A 20696-nucleotide genomic window follows, 5' to 3' on the forward strand; every position below is an offset into this window, starting at 1 on the left:
TAAACATGAGAGTGAGACACTGTAATGACACACACGCACAATAATCCAGGTTCACTCCAATCCTTGCGTTTGATCATTTATTCCAACAACACGTTACAGGTAAATAGTTCCCAGCAAACTATTATAGCCAAACATGGATGTTACTGTGTTGTGATATGATACGTCACATATCAAGGGCGCTTGGGTGGCGCAGTGGTAAAGTCCCTGCCAACCACCACGGAGGTTGTGGGTTAGAATCCGCTGTGGCGCAACCGGCTTTGTCGGGCGTTTATGCGAACACATGCAAACACAATTGCCCCGTGTTCGGGAGAGGGAAGCCGGGCGGGGAGGCTGATAATTGTCATTGCATGTACTCCTATGGGCTGGGGCGGCACCTGTCAGCAGGGAGTGTTGGGCGGGAGGAGTAGCATGAAGGCTCTACGTCCTCCCGGTGGGGGCTCCTCACTGTGAATCAGTAGGATACAACAGCAGGGAGTCAGGGACAACACAGAAATGTGTGTGGGGAGAAATTAATTGGCATAATGACAAAATGTTTTAAATAAATGTGTTAGCTGGTGGGGGGAGTGTAGCGCCCAGGATCATTTAGAAAATTGGCACCGGGTGAAAAAAGGGTTACAAAATCGTGGGATAAAAGAAAATTAGTAAAAAAAATATGCGTTACGTTACGTTATTTGCGTTAGTTGCAGTCAACAGAAATCATCGGCTCCCACGCTCACCCCCTCCCTATCCAAATTCCCACACTATAGTGCCCAGGTGAACGCCATGATTGTTATTAGCGTGGCAGGGACCCAGCTCCTGTGATCACGCCCACCAGGGGCGGCCATAGCTGAGTGGTTAGTGAGCCCGCCTAGGGAGCCAGAGGCCCTGGTTGCCCCAGGTACGATTTCAGGCCAGACCAGCATATGTGTCGATGAAATGAAATTTGTCCCTGAGCAAGACTCTTAACCCCTAGTTGCTCACAGGCCCTCATTGGAAACAAGCCCGCAAGGACTTTCATGAGCGTCCTGTTAAAAGGATTTATCCTTATCCTTAACCACCTACTACCAGTGCAGTGCCCAATCTGTCAGTCAATGTGACATACCTTACGTCAATAATGGGACTAAGCCTAGGACTAAGCCTAAAACCCAGTCATCAGTCTGATATGCAGAAATAGCAGAACTAGCACCAAGCTAATAAACAATAACTGATAGCAGTAACATTGTACCTATGATTTATTAGTGGCAAGTATTTTACTGAGCAGCAAATATAACATATAGAGTAACATTAAGCATCATAAGCTACAAGACAGAAGATTAACATTGACTAACCCCTGTGCATGTGTCGACATTTCATAGAGAGCATTTCGTTGCTCTCGGGTGGAAACCATATAAGTCCAAAAGCGTTGTTTTACAAACATTTTAAAGTAGTGAAAATAGCAGATCTACAACGCATTGCGAGGCGTGAGCTTGTAGATATGCTATTTTCACTACTTTTCTGCGACACACTCATATATTGAACTAGGCTAGGGCATTAATTCACGAAAAAGGTTAAAATATGGAGATAAGAGGTTTCTGCCCGACAGCAACGATTTATTGTTGAAGTCCATGGAGCTGCATTGTGTTGTCCTGCTCCACATCAGCAACTTTGATCCAGTCATTGTTCTGTTCTGTTGACATTTTAAAACTGTGTTCAGCATGAGATGTGATGAACAACAGAATCACAATATGTAGTGGAGGCCTTCATCTGGTGTAAAACTACTCTGCACTTGCTTATCAGACATAGAGCTGCTTTGCATGAAGCTACAGCAGAACTACAGTACAGTATCACTCATAATATTCATATGAAATAGACATTGTCCTACTGTACCTCTACTGGCAGACTTCACAGCATCAAACCTGAAGTGTAACAGGTGTGTCACTTGCCTTGCCAGAAACCACCTTGTTGGAAGAGCTTTAAATGGAATAATTGCTTCATACTGAACAGACTTTATGTTTAATGCTGTCCTCTGCCCTACAGAGACCATATAGAACTGCTAACTATGTGAGTAGAGACTCCTAACCGTTGCTAGTATCATTTGGTAACATGTATGAGGAAATGTTTTGTTTCTAATGGAATCTAAACTTTTCTAGAACCTGATGGATGCCACTATGGAGCCAAAACAACAGCCAGCTTCCAACAAGTCTGGTCTCTATTTTCAATATAGATCTGATATTATACAAATTCAATTTGAATTGTCACCATAATTGAAAAGCAAGTCTGTTTATACTCTATCGTGAAGTGAAGTGCATTCAGTGGCTAGAATGAAATACATCTCTCTGGGTCAGCAGGAATGGAATAAATATGTAATAATTTAGACAGCTTTATTGCAGGTCCTCTTTCCAGCCAAATGCTACATCATTATGATTTCACTGAATAGTTCGACTCCTCTGTAATGACATAAACTCCTGTAGTGTTGGATTGAGATGAGGACACCACTGTTTATTGCATTACTTTACGATGATAGTTTGTACTCTTCCTGTCTGTTTCCATTTTCAGGCTGGTGTCACAGGCAGCTGGCTTATTACTTCTCCCTGCTCTGCTTTCTATTGACTCTGGTCACACTCCTATAGACTCTCTATAGTGAGTACTGTACTACTAGATTTCCACCAACCATACAGTAGGTCTATGTCATCTTACTGCAGGGCTGTGAGCAAATGTTCATATAGGCTCTATACTGTCTATTTTCTACTTCTCAGTGCACTGTTGACTGCCCACTGTTCAGTGCACAAAACATTACATTTCAACCATACTGTGGAGGTGTTGTAACTTGTCGTGCCCGTGTGGAGTTTACACTATGACTCAGTACCATCCAGGATGGTCAATCTTTACACTTTCAGTCAAATTCACAATCAGGAAGTTGTAGAGTAAGATATCTGAATTATCTCTGTTTTTTGGTTGTTGTTTTTGACCTCCTTTCTATTTGTCTGTCTGTCTGTCTTCCGTGTACGTGTGCGTGCACGTGCGTGCACTGCAGTAGTGAGTGTCACCTTGATGTTCCAGTCTCAGTCTAGCTTGCAGCAGTCCAGACTGACAGAGCTGACACACAGACTGGACTCGGTGCAGCAGGCCTACCAGCTGCTGTTCTCCAAGTACCCTTCCCTCAACCTCTACTGTCCTGTCACCAACACTACCAGCAAGGGTGGGTAAATACACTGAGAATCTGACACTAGACATCTGCACTGTGTCTGACTGAAAATTCTGTCAATAAATATAAATCTATCTCCAGTGCATGCATGTATACATCTACAATATCACCAATGGATATCAGTGGTTCTCAAAGTATTCTCTAAATACATTGGCTATTAAAAAAGAACATTTTGTGGAAATAAAAATGTGAACATTTTAAGAACACAAATCTCAGGCTTACAAAGCAAGTTCCATGTCAGCGGAAAGAAGGTAATTTTATTCAAACTGAGCAAGTGCTTCACATTAGCATGCAATCTGCTCAAGTTTTTTTCAAACATTTCTGTTGAACAGAAAATGTATTATTCTGCCAAACTACTATTATTATTAATATTGTTATTGTTATTGTTATTATTATTATTATTATTATTATTATTATTATTATTACCCTTATTATTATTATTATTATTATTATTATTATAATTAGGCCAAAAGGCATGGCGAGAGAGTATGTTTTGCACCCTGTCCATCCGTCCGTGTGTCATTCTGTCTGTGAACAGCTAATCTCTGATCTCTTTGATCACAGTGAAACTGTGCACACACTCCCTGGATGCCAATTCAGAACCTCTGCCCCAAATGTTTCACATGGGCCTTTGATTGATTGATTGATTGAAATTTTTATTAGGCAAAAGAATGTAAAACAACACAGTTACATTTATAATGCTTTTGTCTAAAAGGTCCGGCCAAAAAAGTCCTTGCGGACTTGTTTCCGTTGGGGTCCTTGAGTTAATTTCATAGACATATATAGTAGCAACCAAACAGTTCAAAAATCAACATGAAAATACAGATAATACAGAAAAAATACCACTATGTACAAAAAAAGCATTTAAAAAATATATGTAAAAAAAAAAAAAGGGGGGGGGAAGCATGGAAAAATAAGAATTATATACAAAAAAAGCATGAGGAAATACAAAATATGTACAAAAAGAGGAGGGGGGTCGTCTGTCTACAGGGAAACTGGTACTAGCTCCTCTTTCTTTTATAGCGCCACCAGGAGGCCGATTTGTGCAAAGCACATTTTTTAACAGTACTCCTACAGATTTTGTCCAAAAATCCCACAAATCGGTACACAGTATCTCTATAGTCATTAAACAAAACTGGTCTTTCAGATTTTTCATATTCCATTCTGATTGGCTAAAATCGGCTTCCACAGTTTGCAGGAATGCTCCGTTTTGAACAAAATGCCTCAAATCATGAACACAGCGTGCAATTTCAGTGAAATTTTGCACGCACATTCCCACTAGTCAATCAGCCTCATGGTGGCGCTATAACAGGCCAATTCGTGTTTTTACCAATAACTGCACCGATCTGTGTAAAACTGCCTAGAGACTGCACACTCCCTAGAGAACAAGGACAAACCTCTGCCCTGCATTTCTCACATCTGCCTTTTATAGCGCCACCAGGAGGCTGACTTATGTAAAACTATTTTTTGATATTAAGCCTTCAGAATTGATCAAAATTTCACGTATATCGGTACACATGATCTCTTTAGTCATGTGATCAAGACGGATCTGTTTGATTTTTCAGATTCCATCCTGTTTGGCTAAGATTGACATCCAAAGTTTGCAGGAGTGTCCCGTTTTGAACAAAATGCCGCAAATCATGAACATAGCATCCGATTGCGGTGAAACTTGAGATGTACTGTAGTGGAGTGGAAGTAATGAAAATAAAGTAAAAATACCTAACATTTTTACTTAAGTACATTACTTGAGTAAATGTACTTAGTTACTTTACACCACTGAGATGATGTCCTGTGCACCATTACCCCACACGTATAATTAGACCAATTTGATCTTGTGGGGTAAATGCAGCTTTCAGCTTTACCCAGTTGATGTCTGCCCACAGAGGAGCAGTTAAGAGGTTAAGTGTCTTGTTAAGAGACACCCAGACACACTGCTGGGGTTGTTTCTTGAACCTTTGACCTTCTGCTGACCAGACAGTCACTCTACCCATTCACCTATATGGATGTCCCTTTGATCACAGTGGTTCTCAAACATTTTCATGTCAAGGACCCCCACGTTGATATGTATTTGGCCATGGACCCCCATCTGAATAGATGTTGTGCCAGGGGGGCCCCAACAAAAGATTTGTGTTTAAAACTTTCAAACATAATTCAGAATTTATCAAACAAAAACCACGAATGTTCAAAATTTAGATCTGCTTCTGTGTCATTTTAGATTTGAGCTATATTATTTGATACTTTGGCTATACAAAAAATAGAAGATCTACAAGCTCATAGCGCGGCACCGAGTGCCGCGCTATGAGCTTGTAGATCTGCTATTTCTAAACAATCTTGAACATAATGTGCAAATCTTTGAATATAACATTTGTAACTAAAATCTTTGCTTCTGGAGGTCCCTGGAACAACATATTTTACAAATGTTGGCTTTATAAATATATATATATATATATATATATATATATATATATATATATATATATATATATATTTAAGATGTGCACAACTTTTCACGATTTTTCAAAAATAGCAGATATACAAGCTCGTAGCGCGGCACTCGGTGCTGTGCTATGAGCTTGTAGATCTGCTATTTTTTTAATAGCCAAATAAATGTTAAATGTCACCGATGCTTTCCTGGTCTTAATGGGTTAACACAGTGAACTGTTGTACTTGCTGAACAACAAAAAGCCAAATGGATTAATCACATAAAAGCCAGAGGCTTGTTTCCATTGAGCTCCATAAACATTCAAACATCTAGACAAGCAACAGCACAATAAACCATAAAGAAAGAAATAACTGCATATTTTGATATGTATTTTGTTTTTAATCGTTGTAAGATGTGTGTTGTATTCCAAACAACTCCAAAAGTGTGAGCTTGTAGATCCGCTCTTTTCAATAATATTCCTGAAATCCTTTAACAACACTTGTTATCATGAGCCTGGCCTGAGTCAGGGGATTCCTCACGCTCCATAAGAGGACCAGCTGGACTGAAACTATCTTCTTAGAGTAACACTCACACTCACTTTGATTCTGCCTAATGCTCTTCAATGGGTGTTAGAGACCATTTAGTTATTTATATTGTATTTATTGTTTGGACATGCGTTGCTGCCCCCCGCTGCTTGGGCGATGCAATTGATCCCACAGGTTGCTGGAAGCCCTTGATTAAGGAATGACAGACAGACTGTCGGGGACAGTTGGACAGGGGGAAACGTTTGGACAAGCCTGAGTGAGGACGGCAGCAAACTGTTTGTTTTACCACGATAGAACACCATTTATTAGAAGAAATTAGAAGTTTTGTTTGTTACTTTATATATTGAATTGAACTTACATTTACACTGACTTATGTATACACACCACACAGTGAAGGAAGCTGATCGTTTGATGGTTTTGAAGTTTGTTTTGTTAAACAATGCTGTGTGATTACAAACACTGGACCCTTGAATTGGAACGTGTGTCTCAACTTATCTGTCTCCGTGCTGGCTGGTGACTTGAACATAAAGTTAGGACAAGTCTCCATGACAATGGGAATGGAGCGGTTTGTTGCCCTTGTACACCATAGAAGACATGGAGGCACCATAGAAGACATGGAGGCACCATAGAAGACAGAGAAGCACCATAGAAGACATGGAAGCACCATAGAAGACATGGAGGCACCATAGAAGACATGGAGACACCATAGAAGACAGAGAAGCGCCATAGAAGACATGGAGGCACCATAGAAGACATGGAGACACCATAGAAGACAGAGAAGCGCCATAGAAGACATGGAGGCACCATAGAAGACATGGAGGCACCATAGAAGACAGAGAAGCGCCATAGAAGACATGGAGGCACCATAGAAGACATGGAGACACCATAGAAGACAGAGAAGCGCCATAGAAGACATGGAGACACCATAGAAGACATGGAGGCACCATAGAAGACATGGAGGCACCATAGAAGACAGAGAAGCGCCATAGAAGACATGGAGACACCATAGAAGACATGGAGACACCATAGAAGACATGGAGGCACCATAGAAGACAGAGAAGCGCCATAGAAGACATGGAGGCACCATAGAAGACATGGAGACACCATAGAAGACAGAGAAGCGCCATAGAAGACATGGAGACACCATAGAAGACATGGAGGCACCATAGAAGACAGAGAAGCGCCATAGAAGACATGGAGGCACCATAGAAGACATGGAGACACCATAGAAGACAGAGAAGCACCATAGAAGACATGGAGGCACCATAGAAGACAGAGAAGCGCCATAGAAGACATGGAGACACCATAGAAGACATGGAGGCACCATAGAAGACAGAGAAGCACCATAGAAGACATGGAGACACCATAGAAGACATGGAGACACCATAGAAGACAGAGAAGCGCCATAGAAGACATGGAGACACCATAGAAGACATGGAGGCACCATAGAAGACAGAGAAGCGCCATAGAAGACATGGAGACACCATAGAAGACATGGAGGCACCATAGAAGACATGGAGACACCATAGAAGACAGAGAAGCGCCATAGAAGACATGGAGACACCATAGAAGACATGGAGGCACCATAGAAGACAGAGAAGCGCCATAGAAGACATGGAGGCACCATAGAAGACATGGAGACACCATAGAAGACAGAGAAGCACCATAGAAGACATGGAGGCACCATAGAAGACAGAGAAGCACCATAGAAGACATGGAGACACCATAGAAGACATGGAGGCACCATAGAAGACAGAGAAGCACCATAGAAGACATGGAGACACCATAGAAGACATGGAGACACCATAGAAGACAGAGAAGCGCCATAGAAGACATGGAGGCACCATAGAAGACATGGAGACACCATAGAAGACAGAGAAGCGCCATAGAAGACATGGAGGCACCATAGAAGACATGGAGGCACCATAGAAGACATGGAGACACCATAGAAGACAGAGAAGCGCCATAGAAGACATGGAGGCACCATAGAAGACAGAGAAGCACCATAGAAGACATGGAGGCACCATAGAAGACAGAGAAGCACCATAGAAGACATGGAGGCACCATAGAAGACAGAGAAGCACCATAGAAGACATGGAGGCACCATAGAAGACATGGAGGCACCATAGAAGACATGGAGACACCATAGAAGACAGAGAAGCGCCATAGAAGACATGGAGGCACCATAGAAGACAGAGAAGCACCATAGAAGACATGGAGGCACCATAGAAGACAGAGAAGCACCATAGAAGACATGGAGGCACCATAGAAGACAGAGAAGCACCATAGAAGACATGGAGGCACCATAGAAGACATGGAGGCACCATAGAAGACATGGAGACACCATAGAAGACAGAGAAGCGCCATAGAAGACATGGAGGCACCATAGAAGACATGGAGGCACCATAGAAGACAGAGAAGCACCATAGAAGACATGGAGGCACCATAGAAGACAGAGAAGCACCATAGAAGACATGGAGGCACCATAGAACATTAGTTCTCATAGTGGGGTCCTTGGGGGGGGTTCCAGGGGGTCCCCAGCAAGAGTTGTTAATGTAGCATCTTAATCATTTTAACCACTTTATGCATTTATACGTTGGCTATTCAAAAACAGCAGATGTACAAGCTCACAGTGCGGTACATCTGCTATTTTTTAAACATTTAAAAAATGTTTAAGTATACTCTAAGTACAAACAACCAACATATTACATAATACAAACCATATGCTCGTGTATTGTGCGAGTAATAGTCCTATCTTACCCCTTATCCCTGAACTTCTTTCAGTTTGACATGTTTTACTATTTTGAAAAACATTTTAAAATAGTTAAAATAGCCAATCTACAAGCTCACAATATGTGGATGTAGGTCAGCTAGTTGAACTATTTAATAATGTTTTTAAAAATAGTAAAATATGTCTAATAAGTTCAGGGATAAGGGGTAAGGCAGGATAGGACCCTGGATCACTCCAGTATGAACACAGGTAAATGAATAGTGTTTGTTCAAGGTTTTAACCACTTTATACGGCCTAGGTTGGCCACTAGATGGCGCCATCTGACCAGGTATTTTAATCCCACTGATGAAGCGATTGTGAACAGCTGCGTCTAAAGCTTAACCTCTTAAACCAGTGGTTCTCAACCAGTGGTCCGGGGACCACTAGTGGTCCTTGAAGGGGTTCCAGGTGGTCCCCAGTTAAATGCTGGAGAGTCGGTAACCAAATGGACCCTTATATAGATCTTTAACTATTGAGAGTGTAAAATGAAACCAAATGGACCCATAAGGGTCCATTTGGTTTCATTTTACTCTCTCAATAGTTAAATTATTGTTAAACATCTGCATTACTTCATTAAAAGAAGTAACACAATTAGAGAATGTAGAAGAATTGTTATTTTGATGAAGGTTTGCCTGTTATCTCTCCTATGGAACCAACATCAATACAACATGGATGGAATTGTGGACAAAATCTTCTCCAACGATAACAAAATATTGTAAGTCTTGTGTGTGAGAGTCTAAACCTCATCAAACGGTGGTTCTGTGGCTCAAATGCAGAATAAATAATGGACCTTGATATGAAAAAGGTTGAAAACCAGTGACTTAAACCTTTATAATATGTGACCCAGGCCTCTCTACTTGGTCCACTCCTCCACTTGTACATCATCATGTTCAGTGCAGAGAGTTCCATCCAGTCTAATGGACAATCCTGCAGACATTATGGAACATGTCCTCAATTCATTGTATTTTGGTATATTAAAGGAGTAGTTCCCCCAAAAACATTACTTCCTTTCTATAATTTACACACCCCATGAAACCTTGAATTCATTAGTATTTCCAGTAGGAGACACGAAGTGTCAACTTTGTGTCTCCTACCAGAGACATTAGGATCTTTATGCTGTTCATCACATTATTGTCTCAGGAATGAGATTAAAACTAAATCATGTCCATGAATTCAAGGCTTCATGGGGTGTGTAATTGATAGAAAATAAGATTGTTTTGGGTGAACTATCCCTTTAAAAGAAACAATGTTGTCCAGATACTGTGCGCTCTCTGTCTCTCTGTCTGTCTCTCTGTCTGTCTGTCTCTCTGTCTCTCTCTCTCTCTCTCATGGGGCGGCCATAGCTGAGTGGTTAATGAGCCCGCCTAGGGAACCAGCTGGCCCTGGTTGCCCCAGGTTCGATTCCAGGCTATCCCAGCATATGTGCCGATGATATGAAATTTGTCCCTGAGCAAGACTCTGAACCCCAATTGCTCACAGGTTCTCATTGGAAACAAGACCGCAAGGACTTTCATGAACGACCTGTTAAAAGGAATTATCCTTATCCTTATCCTTATATCCTATCTCTGTCTCTCTCTCTCTCTCTGTCTCTCTGTCTCTCTGTCTCTCTGTCTCTCTCTCTCTCTCTCTCTCTCTCTCTCCTCACTGTACTCTAGTCTCTGTAATATGGCCCTTAAGTGTAATATTAGATCTAATACACTTTTAATTGATCAGAATCTGTCATGGCTGTTGGTGGAGCAGAGATTAGCTGCCAGTCTGGATGTATTTCTTCTTTTCTGAAAACCTTAAAAAATATGACTTAGGATATTATGCTATGAGGCTAACGTGTTTTATTTCCTGCTTCTCTATGAGGAGGAGGAGGAGGAGGAGGAGGAGGAGCGATGCAAACATGTATTTAAAAGGTACGGTCACCTCATCAACACTGGTGTGCGCTCCCTCCCTTGTGTTTGCTGCCATCTTTGTATGACATGACATCATATCTATAACAGTGGTTCTTAACTTTTTCAGGCCGTGACCCCCCCAAATAATCATATTTGAACTGGGGACCCCCCAAAATAATCATATCTGAACTGGGGACCCCCCAAATAATCATATTTGAACTGGGGACCCCCCAAAATAATCATATCTGAACTGGGGACCCCCCAAAATAATCATATCTGAACTGGGGACCCCCCAAAATAATCATATCTGAACTGGGGACACCCCAAAATAAATATATTTGAACTGGGGACCCCCAAAAATAATCATATTTGAACTGGGGACCCCCCAAAATAATCATATCTGAACTGGGGACCCCCCAAAATAATCATATCTGAACTGGGGACACCCCAAAATAAATATATTTGAACTGGGGACCCCCAAAAATAATCATATTTGAACTGGGGACCCCCAAAAATAATCATATCTGAACCGGGGACCCCCCAAAATAATCATATTTGAACTGGGGACCCCCCAAAATAATCATATTTGAACTGGGGACCCCCCAACCTGACAAGCAGTTGGAATGGAGGAGTTGAGACATATTTAGTTTGACTCGTTTCCACAGATAAATATTGTGAAAATAAATAGTAGATCTGCTATTTTCACAATTTCTGCCTCTTTCTTATATTATCTGACAGTGTGGTCAATGTTTGACCAGTATTATAGTAGGATATAGTTTATTACTTTTGATGCCTTTAAAATGTCTTAGAAGCTCACAGAGTCACACACACAGACTCACTGAGCACAAGACAATGAGCGACAACTAAATGTGAATAAACTGCTTACGTGTTATCTTCTGTGACTTTAAAATATATATTTGTTGTACTGTATTGTGACCTAAACAATAATATGATAATAATATACAATAATATAATATGGTGTTTTTAAATGTGATGCTTCTCTTGTAAATTAGACTTCGATGCTTACCGGCTTCCTAGTTGATATAATGCTGTCATGTTTAATATCTAGACAATTCTTAATTCATTGTGATTCCAAATATCCAGTCAAATGTATTAATAGAAAGTCCCCCAAGATAATTAGCAGAAAAGCTTAGTTTTTCATAGTAGTAAGGAGAAGTTGCCTCCCACACGCCTCCAGTGTGACAAAAGAGGAGGACTCCTCCTTCTACCTATAAATGAGATGGGGAAACCCTATCTCACTCTCTCTTCCACGGCGCTCTTGATGAACGGAGGGTCGACTCTCCCCTGAGTCCCCTCTTCCTGCTCTTCATAATCTGGGGTGACAAATCCCCCACGCCTCTCTCCTGACGACAACAGAAGGTTCGACTAGAAGTCCCTTCCCCCTCTCCACACGGGTGACTCCCTGTTCTACGCTACTGCACGGACACTAGCTATCCATGCTAGCCAACGCCTCAGGTTCTCCCCACGAGAAGAGCCACCGGCCTACGTCCAGCCAAAGCCAGATGCCCTGCTCCTGCTGAACAGCTGCTCTGCTCCCTCTACCCGTGGGCCAAAAGCCACACACACTGTCTCCTCAATCCGAGTTGAGTGGAGACTGAGAAGGACTGCGTGACGCAGTGAAGTAGCAGCACAGACGCCACCGCCTGGACGCTAGCTAAACCTGCTAGCCAACTACCTCATGGTCTCTTCCCCAGAGACAATGGAATCATCTCCTCTCCTCCATTCCAATGGACAGGCGAGCATAATGCATTCACATGTGGTGTGGCAACTAAGTGTAGTTGTGAGGGCAGATTAGCTATTGTTAACCATTGATCTTTCTTTTTTCTTTATGACTTTAATCCCTTCTTCTCCTTTAGTATATTAAAATGTGGCCATTTGATCTGATCAGATTGTAGATCTGTTATGTTGTATATTGTTGAGATTTTAACCGGTTTCATCACCTTATGAGTTATTGATCTATTGTTCTTTTCCCCATTTCATTGGTTGTTTTATTATCATACATAGGAGTTATCTTAATAAACACTTTATTTTGATCTATCTTTCAAAGCATATATTTCCAATCAATCCCTAACCAGAATCCATGCATCATACTGTGTCCAAGATTCTTGCGTAGCCTTTTTCATGGTTGTGTTGAGGTGCAAATTAATCCCTTAATTTGCACAATTCCTTAATTATTGGTGAAAATTAATATTTTGATTTTTCAGAAAATATTTATCATTTATCATTATTATTTCCCATAATTATTACGCCATGTCCGCTACAAAGCTCATGTGACATAATATCATGTTCTTATCAAACGGATGTCTGTGACAAGCAGCCTCCTAGCTCCTCCTACAGTCAGTGTTCATTGGTCCATCTTCCCCCTAGCTCCTCCTACAGTCAGTGTTCATTGGTCCATCTTCCTCCTAGCTCCTCCTACAGTCAGTGTTCATTGGTCCATCTTCCTCCTAGCTCCTCCTACAGTCAGTGTTCATTGGTCCATCTTCACAGGATGTCAGTCTGGTTCAGTGACCAATGAGAGCTAAGCAAAAGACGTCTTCCTTTGGATTCAATTCACTTACAGGTTGTAGATCTGGTCTAGAGCAGAACTGTATGTGTGTGTGAGTGCATGTGTTAATGTGTGTGTGCTGTTCCTGCCAAAGTGTATGCTGAACTTCAGCTCAACAGCGAGCTAAACTCCACTTCCCATAACAATAACGACAGAATCGTGACGTTGGACTTGTTCTTTTTACTGAAGATTCCTCATCATTACAGGTCATGGAGTAAAAACTGGAAACAAAAGTAACATACAATGTATCATGAGATGTTGTCCTGTTCTATTTACAGTGGCTTGTAAATACAATCATTTTTTAATACAAAATAACCATTAACTGCCATTTTTAACATTAACTTATTGTCTTAGTTAAGCATACATGAAATTACCACAACAACATGAAATTATAGCTTCCACATGAACTCTAACTTACAGCATTGCCTCTTGGGGAAGGTATGTTGAAGGTAAATGAAAAACATCCGAATTGGACACAGCAATGGAGAGCATGCACTCTCTGCTGCTACTGACATAAAAATGCTGTTTGCTGGCTCACAGAGCTGTTCTGTATCCGGTGCAATTAGCTAAACTCACACACCTGCCTTAACTAACGACCTCTTCTCATCAAGAGGACCTAAAGTCACAGTGGCCTCTTCTTGTCAAGAGGGCCTTTCAATATAAGGGTACTTTTGTCTTTCAAAATAAAGCCATTCTAAGCAACATAACGGCAAACAATAAAAATCACATTATAAGACAAGACACTCCCCGCTTGACCTTTATGAGGTCACCATCTTATCTTTTACACTGCAGGTTCTGAATATGAGTCCTCTGTAGGTAGAAGCAGAACTATGACTAGTCTACAAAAAGTCTTTGCATAACCTCGGTCCATAGTCTTCATTTCCACATTGCGTAATCTTTCCTGAATTTGCCTCCACTGTTTTGGTGTAGACATCCTTGTCTGTGAAGTCTCCTTGAGGGGGTGAGACTACAGCCTTCTTGCTGAACCTGAATAGACTGTCATGCGACTCCCCGCCATGACAGGTTTTCTCGTTAACGTGCATGAAGCACTGGCCCGGGATGCATGGCTGTTACGTGAAAGCCGCTGTCACATTCCTCACACTTTACTGCATTTTTGCAGTCCTTTGCTAGATGAGAGGCCGAGGACACACATTTGAAACATATTCCTTTTTCCATGAGAAAGGCCTTCCTGTCCGAGAGTGTTTTATCTCTGAATGTCCTGCACTTCCTCAGTGGATGTGGAAGGTCGTGGATTGGGCATGTTATACGTGGATCATTGTCGCTTTTCACAAGGTTGTTTGCATCAGTTTCTGCTGTGGAGACATCGGTCTGGTGAACCGTGATTGGATAGCTGGAGCCTTGACTTTTAAAGGTAGGTCTGTCTGTTTTTGCAGGTGCAGTGTCACTGCTGGAAAGAAAAAAGCTTGGGTCGTTACGCTTTCGTGCTTCGTAACAGACAAACCCGGCAAAATACTGAAATGGAGGGTAACAGCCGCCGTTTTCCTCCTTCCATTTGGAGCCGGTAGACATCCATTTTTCTTGGAGCCCGTAAGGTAGCTTCTCGACAATGGGGTTTATGCCCCGTGGAGTGTCCAAATATGACAGCCCCCTGAGGTATCCGTCCTCATTTGCACCCTGGAGCTCCATGAGCAGATCTCCTAGGTCTTGTAGCTTTTTGTGGTCTTTCGCCGTCACTCGTGGGAAGTTATCCAGGCGCTTGAAAAAAGAGTTCTCCAATATTTCGGGAGCTGCATAACATTCACGGAGTCTTTCCCATGCCTTCTGAAGAGCTTCTGCTGGGTTGTTTACATGCACGGAGCGCATTCGTTTGACATGTTCGCTGGATTCCTTACCAAGCCACCTTGTCATTAAATCCAATTCCTCTGTTGCTGTGAGGCCTAACCCTCTGATAGCGTTGGTGTAGGATGAGTGCCAAGCACGGTAGTTTTCGGGCCTGTCATCGAACTGATATAGGCTTGAGCTCACCAAGTCTCGCCGAGCCAGGAAGTTTGCCAGTGGTTCAGTGGTGGGTGCCTTGGCATTAGCTGCTGGTGTACCTTGGGGGGTGTACAGTAGGGCGGAAGCGTTCAACTTAGAGTAATCCCTGCTTGAATGTCCCTTATAATCATGCTCTCTTTTAGGGGACTTGTATTCCATTTTAACAGGACGTGGTGTGCTTGTATCTTTGATTCGGTGTTCGACTAACACTTGTTTGCTGCCGGATTTAGCGTGTTGTGGTGCGCTATCTCTTGCTGGGCCTTGCTGTGTCGGTGGAGAAACGACAGTTGTGCTTGGCTGTGTCGGAGTATCGGCGTCGACACAGTCTTGCGGTGGAGAATTCGCCTGTGCGGATGGCTGATTACCGGATGAGCTTAATTTTTGTTGAGATTTTACAAACTCACTTGTCCGCTCCATTTTATCCTCTTCTGAGATAGCGTCTAACACCATAGGGTCGTGGAAGACTTCGTCCATCTCCAAAACTATTGCCTTTGCAACAGCTGCGTCTGCTTCACGCTTGAAAGAGAGCACTCCCATTTCAGCTTCGAGTTTAGCTGTTGCAAATTGTAATTTTGCTTCCATAGCAGCCTTTTCTTTTTGTAATTCTGCTTCCATAGCAGCCTTTTGCTGGTGCATATCTGCTTCCATAGCAGCCTTTTGCTGGTGCATATCTGCTTCCATAGCAGCCTTTTCCATCTTGAGTTCAGCTTCTTGTGTTGCATATTCTGCTCTTACTTTGGCAGCCTCCGCTCTTCCACGGGCGCGTGCAGCTGCACTGGACGATGAGCTTGATGTCCATAAGCTCCTCCCGCTTGAAGTTGAAGCTGTGTCACTTTTCTTCGATGCCATCTCCCTTCGCTTGGCAACACCAGTTGAAGTATGCTTTTTTACTGTGCTGTTCCTGCCAAAGTGTATGCTGAACTTCAGCTCAACAGCGAGCTAAACTCCACTTCCCATAACAATAACGACAGAATCGTGATGTTGGACTTGTTCTTTTTACTGAAGATTCCTCATCATTACAGGTCATGGAGTAAAAACTGGAAACAAAAGTAAGTGGTCCAAAGTGAGTTGCTAGCATGTTCCGTTCTTTATTTATAGGCAGTTGAATAAAACAATTTTCCCATGTAAACACAGCCCTCTGAAAATAGAAACCTGAGATAAAGGCCTTTTTCTGAAGGAGACAACTTTCAGGCAGAAATCTACTTTCAAAGACCTACAGAATGTTTTGTGCTATGACTAAAATGACGTACCATATATCAAAAGAAAGATGAGTCTTTTCTTTGCCCAGGAAAAAAAAGTGAGTTGCTAGCATGTTCCGTTTTTTATGTATAGGCAGTTGAATAAAACTATTTTTCATCAAAAACAGCCCTGAGAATAGAAATATGAGTAAAAGGCATTTTTATGAGTCAATCTTCATTTTATTTTTGGCTCCAGTGATGCAGACATATATACAGTAGTCATTTTCAAACAAATGACAAAAAAATAAGATTGAATAAAAAACAACATTTTACTTCCAAGTGTTGCAAGTGTTGATAAATGAGTAATAACATAAAAATAAATTAAAAAACAGTTCACAACTCTGAGAGCATATACACATGGAACCAAATGGACCCTTACAGGTCTGAGACTCTGAGAGTATATACAAATAGGACCAAATGGACCCTTAGAGGTCTGGAACTCTGAGAGTGTATACAAATAGGACCAAATGGACCCTTACAGGTCTGGAACTCTGAGAGTGTATATGTCACAGTACGTTTGGAGAACCAGTACGATTGAAGACAGAGCGCTCGTTTTTAGGCACGGGGCTCCTTCGGGGCGAGGCGGGGCTTTTCGAGACAGGGTTTATTAGCGAGGCTCGCGAGGAGGAGGAGGAGGACGGCGCTGCGAGGCGGGGGGTTATTACGCGAGGCTCGCGAGGAAGAGGAGCCTCCTCCTCCTCCTCCTCCTCGCGTTTTAAACCGTCCCGTCCTCTCCTTCTCTCCTTCTCCTCCTCCTCCGAGGAGGAGAAGGAGAGCGCGGAGAGGCGGGGCTTTGATGCGCCGACGGAGACCTGTCTTTTGTTGTTCCCCCCCACATAGCAACCAGGAAGCTACGCTAGGGGAACCATAATATCTATGAGGGGAACGCTGAACACGCGTTCACACGCACGGCGCGCCGACTTAGTGGAGCTTGAGGCCGAGGAAGCGCGCCCTCGCGCCTCCAGGCGCGAGTGCCCGCGGTGACCGGCCGACGCTCCACTAGTCGACTCAGCGCCGTTTGATTTGTAAACCGATAGGGACAGAATAGTTCTTTTCATGGATCACTGTGTGTGTGTGTGTGTGTGTGTGTGTGTGTGTGTGTGTGTGTGTGTGTGTGTGTGTGTGTGTGTGTGTGTGTGTGTGTGTGTGTGTGTGTGTGTGTGTGTGTGTGTGTGTGTGTGTGTGTGTGTGTGTCAGGGAGAAAGTAAAACAAAAGCCAGAACACAATAAAAGTATCTAAACAGTCCTGCTTTCAATAAACCAAAAAAAGCATGAGCGCGTGCGCGTGTGTGTTTGTGTGTGTGTGACTGTGTATGTGTGTGTGTGTGTGTGGCCATATATGTTTGTGCACAAGCCTGGCTTGTGGCTCCCTCTAGTGCTGGGTGGGTGGTAAAAACGAGCGCGCATTCTTCAATCGTACTGGTTCTCCAATCATACTGTAACATATACAAATAGGACCAAATGGACCCTTACAGGTCTGGAACTCTGAGAGTGTATACAAATAGGACCAAATGGACCCTTACAGGTCTGGAACTCTGAGTGTATACAAATAGGACCAAATGGACCCTTAGAGGTCTGTAACTCTGAGAGTGTAGTAATAGTAGTAAACAAAAAAAAAAGTGATAAATGAGTAATAACATAAAACAATAAAATAAAACAGTTCACAACTCTGAGATTATATACACATGGAACCAAATGGACCCTTAGATATATACGGTGAAGCAGCATTCTGCTTTTACGGACCGACAGTGTGGAATAAACTCCCATTACACTTAAGACAGGCAGCCTCTGTCGATAGCTTTAAAGCACAGCTCAAGATCTATTACTTCACTCTTGCTTTTAGCTGATTCTTTGGTTGATTTTTAATTCCTCACTGTATTGCCTATTTTAATGTTGTTTTATGCCTTTGCTTTTATTTTATTTTATTTTATTTTTGTTTGCTTTATTGTTAAATTGGTTCTAACTGTAATTGTATTCTTGCTCTGTAAAGCACTTTGAGCTGCATTTCATGTCATGAAAGGTGCTATACAAATAAAGTTTATTATTATTATTATTATTAGAGGTCTGTAACTCTGAGAGTGTATACAAATAGGACCAAATGGACCCTTAGAGGTCTGGAACTCTGAGACTCTGAGTGTGTAGTAAGTAGTAAATAACAAAAAAATTGTAGTAACAAACAAAAAAAAATTCACATTGCTCACAAGTTCTACTCTTTGTGATCGTAGTATGGGTAACATTTTTTGCATAAAGGGACAAGACATTTAGCACACTGGAATTTTGTCTCCTTTCGTTTGCTTCCTTTCGATGTTTTGTAACAGACCTTGCAGCGCTTAGATGGATTGCAGTGCTTACTGGTGGTGGGCGCATGATGGACAAGGACATGTCCCAGAGCAGACAGCCTTTCCTGCTCTGCATACAGGTCAATGCGTGGTGGATCCTGTACAGGCCTGGTCCATCCCTTGATGAGCCGGTCCATGAAGTTCTCCATGGTTTTACACTCGCCCCGTGGATTCTTGGCCTTGTACAGTACGAAGGCATTGAAGACGCAGATCTGGAACAAGTAGAAGACAAACTTGTTTGTCCACTTCATGGTCTTCCTGGCAAAGGGATAATAGGAAATATTTTGATCCAGTTTGTCCACTCCATTCATGGAGTGGTTGTACTGGATCACACTAACAGGCTTCGCTCTTTCCACTCGAATGCTCCTTCCTTTCTTCACCCGACGCCACGCTGGTACACTCTCCATCTCATCCTCATGGCAGCTTGTGACCATCCTGACCACATTCGTGTCTCGCCACGCCGTAACCATCACCCTTTGATTGTGAAAGACAATTCTCTCACCAATGCCCAGGGAAGAATTGGAAGCCGAGAAGATGGCCAGTGGTTCACCCCTGTTCTTCCTCAGTGTACCACAGATGTGAGTCTTCTATGTTATTGCATAATTTCACTGAATTATAGAAGTTATCCATAAATAAAGTATAACCATGACCTGAAAGGGTACCAAGAAGAGAGAGTACTGTGTTTTCTAGACTTTCAGATTTCCCACAATATGGCTTCAAATTATAACAGTACCCTGTAGCTGAATCACACAATATATAAGATTTTATGCCATACCTTATAGGCTTTTGGGGGTTATACACCTTGAAGCTAAGTCTTCCTCTCCAGAGGAGGGTCCCCTCATCTATTGAGATGGAGGAATTTGGCTGATACAAATCACCAAATTTGGTCACTAGGTAGTCCAAAACAGGACGTACCTTGTACATTTTGTCATCTTCTCTACGCTTCACATCAGCCACACTGTTGTCTGTAAAGTGCAGAAATCTAAGGATCAACTGAAACCTATTACGGGCCATGATCTTGCCAAAATAGAGAGTCGCATACACTTCATCTGTGGACCAGTACATTTTCAGGGAATTCTTCCGAACCATGCCGGTCAGGAAGAGGAGCCCTAAGAATGTTTTCAGTTCATCAAGTGTGAGTGGATGATCAGTCCATGCATGGACTCTTGACTTTGGCTTATCAACACTCGCAATGACCTGCTCTGCATACAGGTTTGTCTGATCGACGATAAGTTGCAGAAGCTCGTCCGTCAAATACAGCTCGAGAAAGTCCACTGGAATGTTAGAATCCAGGTCAGCAGCGGCATTGAGAGGTCCGGGATCTGCTGTGAATGGGAAGGCCTCTGGCACCCACTCCATGTCACCCAGGTCATACCACGGCAGAGGATCGGCCACGCCACAACGACGCCCCTTTCCTGGCTGTGGTCTACCTGTAAATTACAGAAATACATAATTACCATTAAATACATATTACATTTTACAACCCTTTTTTGTATTGTGTGGGGGGGTTGTCATGTGGGTTTTTATCTTTGTAAAGGATTTTTCAATTGACTTATTGTATGCTACAATGCAAGCTGGCTTCTGTTGTGAAAATGTATCAGTAAGAAAAAGCTTACCTCTAGCTCTACTGCCAAGACCCAGCTCTTCATCAGATGACTGCGAATCCTGCTCGTCGCCACGACAACGCCCCTTTCCTGGCTGTGGTCTACCTGTAAATTACAGAAATACATAATTACCATAAAATACATATTACATTTTACAACACTTTTTTT

The 20696-nt window shown here is 42.4% G+C and overlaps 2 protein-coding genes across 3 annotated transcripts in view; one reads left to right on the plus strand and one right to left on the minus strand.

Annotated features, from left to right (window-relative positions):
* Window positions 1-3009: 3009 nt before the first annotated feature.
* The window catches only part of LOC308095465 (C-type lectin domain family 6 member A-like), a gene marked incomplete at its 5' end in the record, with an annotated part of 116720 nt that continues 99033 nt past the window's right edge, over window positions 3010-20696 (plus strand). The window contains one exon of the mRNA XM_080442523.1: window positions 3010-3157. Coding sequence (XP_080298649.1) covers window positions 3010-3157 — 148 coding nt within the window. The remainder of the gene's footprint in view (window positions 3158-20696) is intronic.
* LOC308094750 (piggyBac transposable element-derived protein 4-like) overlaps window positions 18759-20696 on the minus strand; it is a 4110-nt gene continuing 2172 nt past the window's right edge. For both annotated transcript variants that reach the window (XM_080441565.1, XM_080441564.1), the window contains 2 exons: window positions 20541-20633; window positions 18759-20354 (listed from right to left, as the gene is read on the minus strand). In XM_080441565.1, coding sequence (XP_080297691.1) covers window positions 20175-20354; window positions 20541-20633 — 273 coding nt within the window. In that variant the 3' untranslated portion in view covers window positions 18759-20174. The remainder of the gene's footprint in view (window positions 20355-20540; window positions 20634-20696) is intronic.

Source organism: Gymnoscopelus braueri (assembly GCF_963280865.1).
Source record: "Gymnoscopelus braueri genome assembly, chromosome: 11".
In the NCBI taxonomy this organism is placed as follows: domain Eukaryota; kingdom Metazoa; phylum Chordata; class Actinopteri; order Myctophiformes; family Myctophidae; genus Gymnoscopelus; species Gymnoscopelus braueri.